This window comes from Colobus angolensis, unplaced genomic scaffold (assembly GCF_000951035.1).
Source record: "Colobus angolensis palliatus isolate OR3802 unplaced genomic scaffold, Cang.pa_1.0 Scaffold108, whole genome shotgun sequence".
NCBI classification, from domain to species: domain Eukaryota; kingdom Metazoa; phylum Chordata; class Mammalia; order Primates; family Cercopithecidae; genus Colobus; species Colobus angolensis.
The window spans coordinates 336,070-342,734 of NW_012111808.1; the positions used below are offsets into that span (position 1 = coordinate 336,070).

The window sequence follows — 6,665 nt, forward strand, 5'->3', positions numbered from 1 at the left end:
AAGGGAAAGAGAGTGTCGGTGCCAAAGACAGAATCCAAGGCTGAGGGTTTGGTGATTGATTCTGCCATTTCAGCCATTTCTGTGAAGAGGGTTTCTTCTTCTGGAGGTGGGCCACTGGATGGCTTTAGACCCTTTGACATCTCTCTTCTCTCATATTTCTTCGTAAATTTGGTATATGGTGTGGTCTTTACTATTGTGTTCATGCCAGCAATAGCCAAAATAATTAAAATAAGACAAAGCCAAGAAAACATCCACATATTTGAGGCTGGAAGAAAGATATAATAGTGAAATATATACATATTACATGAGGTCCAAATGAAAAGAGTAAGTGATATAAATATATACTCATATAAAAGAAATATATATGTATATGAACCATAAGAATGAACGATATGCATAATGTAGAATGATATATTTTGAATATTTTAATATGTAAATGTGTGCTTGAATCACTACAGAATATTTTATGTATTATTTATTATAAAGAACACTTTACTTCAATTCATCTTTCTGGTTGCTTTCTCAGTATTATATATTGTTCTCAACCATTCAAACTATCTTGCCAAAGAGCAAACATGATCTATAATAAATACATCATGACTCAATAGCTCATATACCCTGTGGAAGATAAATGTGTATAATTTCTTGACTAATCGCACTCAGATTTATAGAAATCAAATACATTTATATTAGAAGGAGATGAAAAATATTGAACTGAATAGTTTATTCCAGCAAACTCAATTATTTCAAGAAAAAATACTGTGGAATAGTCCTTAAATCTACTAAGGATAATGGTCCTGTTGTGAGAGTAATTTTTGAAAATCTATTTTAGTAAGTGAAGAGAGAGACAATTAAAAATAATAAATTTGAATATATGCTACATCCTTAGGTTCCTCACATGGCATTTAACTCTCCACTTCTTTGCTTTGTAATTTGGGGAGTTTTTCTAGAAATTCACATTTATTCTTGTATTATTTTAATGGGGCAAAATGTGGTTATTCTTAAAAGGCATTTGGCAATGTCCAAAGTGATATGATGTAAAGTTTCTAATGAGGTGAAATTTTGATAGTTCAGAGTATTTCATTCCCAATCAATTCCCAGCAGTCTAGGGGCTGCTAACAGATAGTCAGAGTTATTAATCCACATTTCCTGATAGGAGAAGGCAGCCATAATTAAGATAAATAGTAACAAAGTAAAGATAATGGAAATAAAGATAGTAAAAAGGTCTACTGTGTATACAGTACCTACTCTGAGTAGATGCCTTACATTAATTAATCTAATAAGGTCTCACAACAACTCTCCATTCCCCCTTGAGAACTGGAACATGACAAGGATGCTCTCTCTCATCCCTCCTATTCAACATAGTACTGGAAGTGCTAGCCAGAGCAATTAGGCAAGATAAAGAAATAAATGGCATTCAAATAGGAAAAGAAGTAGTCAAACTCTCTCTCTTTGCAGAAAATATGATTATATACCTAGAAAACCATAGACTGCCAAAAGTCTCCTGGGACTGATAAATGACTTCAGTAAAGTTTCAGGAAAGAAGATTAATGCACAAAAATCAGTAGGGGTTCTATACACCAATAACATTCAAGCTGGGAGTCAAATCACATCAAGATTGTAATTCCATTTACAATGCCATGAAAAAAATACCTAAGAGTACATCTAAGGAAGGAAGTGAAAGATCTGGAGAACTATAAGGAGAACTACAAAACACTGCTGAAAGAAATCAGACATGACACAAATAAATGAAAAAACATTCCATGCTCATGGATTAGAAGAATCAATATTGTTAAAGTAGTCATACTGCCCAAAGCAATCGGCAGATTTAACACAATTTATTTCAATCTATCAATGTGACTTTTCACATGACTAGAAAAAAACTACTCTAAAATTCATGTGGGACCAAAAAAAGGGTGCTAATAACCAAAGCAATCCTAAACAAAAAGAACAAAACCAGAGGCATCACATTACCCAATTTCAAACTATACTGTAAGGCTACAATAACCAAAACAGCATGGTACTGGTACAAAAACAGACACATAGACCAGTGAAACAGGATAGAGTATCCAGAAATAAAGCCACACATCTGTGACCATTTGATCTTTGATAAAGTCAACAAAAATAAGTGATGCAAAAAGGACTCCCTATTCAGTAAATTGTCCTGTGACAGCTAGTAAACCATATAAAGAAGAATGAAACTGGACCCCTACCTTTCACTCTATGCAAAAATTAATTCAAGATGGATTCGAGATTTAAATGTAAGACCTCAAACTATCAGAATCCAAGAAAAAAAAAAAAGACTAGAAAATGCCACTCTGGACATCAGCCTTGGGGAAAAAATTATGACTAAACCCTCAAAAGCAATTGCAACAGAAAGAAAAATTGACAAGTGGGACCTAATGAAACCAAGGAGCTTAAGCACAGCAAAAGAAACTATCAACAGAGTAAAGAGGCAACCTACAGAATGGAAGAAAATATTATCAAATTATCATCTGAAAAGATCTAATAGTCAATCTATAAGGAACTTAAACAGTACAACAAGAAAAAAAAACAAATTATCACATTAAAAATTGGGCAAATGACATTAGACGACACTTCTCAAAAGAAGACATGCAAGCAGCCAACAAAGATGAAAAAATGCTCAGCATCACTAATCAAAAGAAAAATGCAAAACAAAACCACAGTGAGATATCATCTCACACCAGTCAAAATGACTACTATTAAAAAGTCAATAACTAACAGATTTCAGTGAAGATGAGAAGAAAAGGGAATGCTTGTACACTGTTAGTGGGAGTTAAATTAATTCAGCCACTATGGAAAGCAGTTTGAAGATTTCTCAAGGAACTTAAACCAGAACTACTATTTGACCCAGCAATCCTATTACTGGATATATATCCAAAAGAAAACAAATTTTCTCCCAAGAAGACACATGCATTAGCATGCTCATTGCAGCATTATTTGCAATAACAAAGACATGAAATCAATCTAGGTACCTATCAACAGTGATGAAGAAAATGTGGTACATATACACCATGGAATAATATGCAGTCATAAAAAAGAATGGAATCATGTCCTTTGAAGCAACATAGATGCAGCTAGAGGCTATTATCATATCCAAATTAATGCAAGAACCAAAAACCAAATACTGCATGTTCTCACTTATAACTGGAAACTAAACATTGGGTAGTCATGGACATAAAGATGGCAACAATAAAAACCGGAGACTAGTAGAGGCAGTAGGGAGGAGAGATGGAGGCAAGTTTTGGACAACTAACTATAGAGTACTATGTTCAGTGCCTGGGGATTGGATCATTTGTACCTCAAGCCTCCGCATCACACAACATACACAGGTAACAAACCTGCACACATACCCACTGAACCTGAAATAAAAGTTGGAAAAGATTCTTAACTTAAAGGGATACAAAGCCAGCTCCAGCAGGTGGGTGACACCATTATTCACCTTCACAAACGAGATAACAGGCACCAAGAGGTTACATACCTTCCCCAGAGTCACACAACCTGCAAGTTATAGACACAGGTCTCTTTAATTTCAGAGTCTAAACCCTTTTCTACAAATCATGTGGCATTTATAAAGATGAGATTAAAGCACAATAAATTCAAAGGTAGCTCCATGGAACAGAGCTATGGATGAAACAAATATAAATTAGTGCAGATAAAAAAGGAGAAAGATAAGATGCTTTGTTTCCAAAATCATATAAAAATAGAAAAATGCTAACTTTCCTTTGAGCTATCTTTGCTACCATATTCATCCAGTCAACCAATATTTATTGAATATTGACAGTGTTAACAAGTCCTAAAATATTATATATGGTAACAACAAACATAAGTCATGGTCATTGTCCTCAGAGAGTTTATAGTCTAGTGTTGAGAGATGAAACGCAACAAAGGAAATGAAGGAAAATGTGAAAAGCAGCTGATCTCATTGCAGCTTCCCAAATACAGGCCCTTCTGTCCCCAAATGCAGATTCCCACACACACACATACACACTCTTCATTCCATAAGAATGAGGACATCAAACACAGATACAATGCATCAGCCAACTAAATCCAGTCCCAGCAAAAACTAGAACAGAGAAATATTCTGTCTGGATACAAAATAATTAAACTTTAATTGTTCACACAATTGCATTCAATAAAATATTCATTTGTTCAACAAACCTTTATTTGAGCATCTAAGAAGTCTATGTGGGGTCCCAGAATACAAACAAAAGTAAAACCTAGCCCCATCCCTAAGGATCCTTTTTGCTGTAAACATTTAAAAATAACCAGACCCACATATTTGGGCAAAGGTGAAATCAGAGATTTGGCAGAAGGCTCGAAGGGAAATATTGGTGGCTTTTAATTCTCTCACCATTTTAAGAAGAATTAGGGTTTGCAGAATGCTCAGTGTTAATACTCAGTGTTAATACATAAGATATTTCTTATGTTCTCTTAAACAAGTGAGGTCATGTGACAAAATAACCTTTCTTTCTTCCTACTACATGTATCTGTGTTAGTCTTCCATATATACAAAGTATTTTTGACCCTGCAAAGATGTTATGGTAGTATCTTGGTAAACCAGTCCTGAGAGTGCAAGCAAGAGATAGCTAGTGGGACAGGGAGGAGAAGGGAGAGCATGGAAGATATTGTCCTAGCTATTTATAATATTATTTCCCTTATACCACATAGTAACCATGCAAGATAAGATTTACTATGCCCATATAATGGATTCTAAAACTGAGCACAGACAGATGAAGTAGCCTGCACAAAATCACAGTGTTAGCAAGTAGCGGGGCTGGGATTAAAATCTAGGTTTTGACCCCAAAGTCATCCCATGTACTTCCCACTGTGCCATGCTCCCTGGGGATTAATGAGTGATCAGAGATGTTGCAAAAGCGAACTGAGTTGACCCCTTCATGAAGCTCAACTCTGGATCTTTCAGTAGAAGAAAGTGACTTTCTGCAGACAGGAAATGGGAACTTAATGAGAGTAATGAGGAAGGAGAGAGAGGAGAAGTCTGACTCTGACAGTAGAAACCTATTGGTGTGAGGTAAACAAAGTTATAGATAGCATATCTGACAAGAGGTCAAAGAGCAACAGAAAGTAATGAACAGAGCTAATCAGTAAGAGGAAGGTGTTCAGGTTCCCTATTCAAGGGCATGGATTTTCCACACATATGTTTCCTTTGCATTGTGGTTTCCTGCTTCCCGATTTAAGCACAGATGTTAAAAGATAATGTTGGCAGCATTTTGATTGTGATAAGGCTCCTCAAGAATTTGGAGATGAGGGAAACATAAAGTTCTTCAAAAGACGGTGGAGCAGAGGTTGATAGTAACTTGACTGATGATGCAGATACGTCATTTCTTATAACCAAAAATTTTCATGATTGCGTAAAAACATAAAATTTCAGCCAAACAAAATGTCCATAACGAGTGAAGCAAGTAAGGGCCCCTGACCAAATTTTAAGTCGTTAAAACAATAAAACGTAACTTAAATGCTAATCCTAAAGTAGGAGTAAATCTTAACAGAAGTGTTAGAAGTAAAAATCAAAACAGGAGTTTGGGATCCTTAATTAGAGAACCTAAGTTCAGGAAACCCTTTTACTTATCCTGAAGATTGCCTAGACTGCAAACACTTCCAGTGCAAAAAGTTAAGTCTCTTGTTTCTGTGTTCCCAAAGACTAGTATAATGTTTGGCAAATAATAGGTGTTCCATAGATGTTTTGCTGAACTGAAATAAAGTAAACGTAGTAGACTGCATTATTGTCCCCAATTTTTTATCCCTCCCTGTACTCACACCCTTCGCTAAATGGATTTTGGCACTGCCACACACAAAAGAAATGGGTTCTATACTCCAATCCCTTGACTCTGAGTTCAACCATGTGACTTCAGCCCATAGAATGAGGTAGAAGTGACAGGGTATTAGGTCTCAAGGACCCTTGGGTGTTTCCACTTGCTCTCCTGCACTTTTGCCATTGCCATCAAAAGGATATGAATGACCCAGCTTGCTGGTCACTGGAGGTGGATGAGAAACACACAGAGTGGAGCTGTTCCAGATAAACTGTCCTAGCCAAATATGACCTAGAGCACAGTCCCCACATGACCTGAAGACCCATGAATGACCCCAGGTAAGACCAGTTGAGACCGATCAATATTAAACAACCCTCACCAGTCCCACAGATATGTTCCAGTTTTCTACTGCTGTGTTGCAAAGTACTGCAAACTTAGTGGTCTAAAAACAACCATTTTATTCTAGCTAACAATTTCCAGCTAACAATTTATTCCAGCTAACAATTTCTTGGGTCAGAAATTCAGGTCTGGATCAACTAGGTGATTACTCTGCTCCATGGGGAATGAACTAAGGTCACTCTGAGTGTTCAGCTAGTTGATGGGCTGGCGTAGAGAGGCTTAATAACAAGTCTGATACCTTGATAGAAATGGAAAATACTTGGGCTCAGTTAGGACTTTCAATCACATAATCTCTCTAGTATGCCGGTCTCAAGGTTTTTAGACTTCCATCATGGTTCAGGGCTCCCAAAGATATTTTTCCAGGAACATGGAAGCTGCTAATCTATTAAGGTGGCTTAGTGACACTTCCACTAAATTTTTAGCCAAAGCAGTCTCAGAAGCCAGCCATACTCAAATGAAAGGGGCATGAGCCTC

At 36.4% G+C, this 6,665-nt stretch overlaps 1 protein-coding gene across 1 annotated transcript in view; it reads right to left on the minus strand.

Moving 5' to 3' along the window:
* Nucleotides 1–257, minus strand: part of LOC105517098 (otolin-1-like) — a 22,566-nt gene extending 22,309 nt beyond the window's left edge. The window contains exon 1 of the mRNA XM_011949475.1: nucleotides 1–257. Coding sequence (XP_011804865.1) covers nucleotides 1–257 — 257 coding nt within the window.
* Nucleotides 258–6,665: the final 6,408 nt, after the last annotated feature.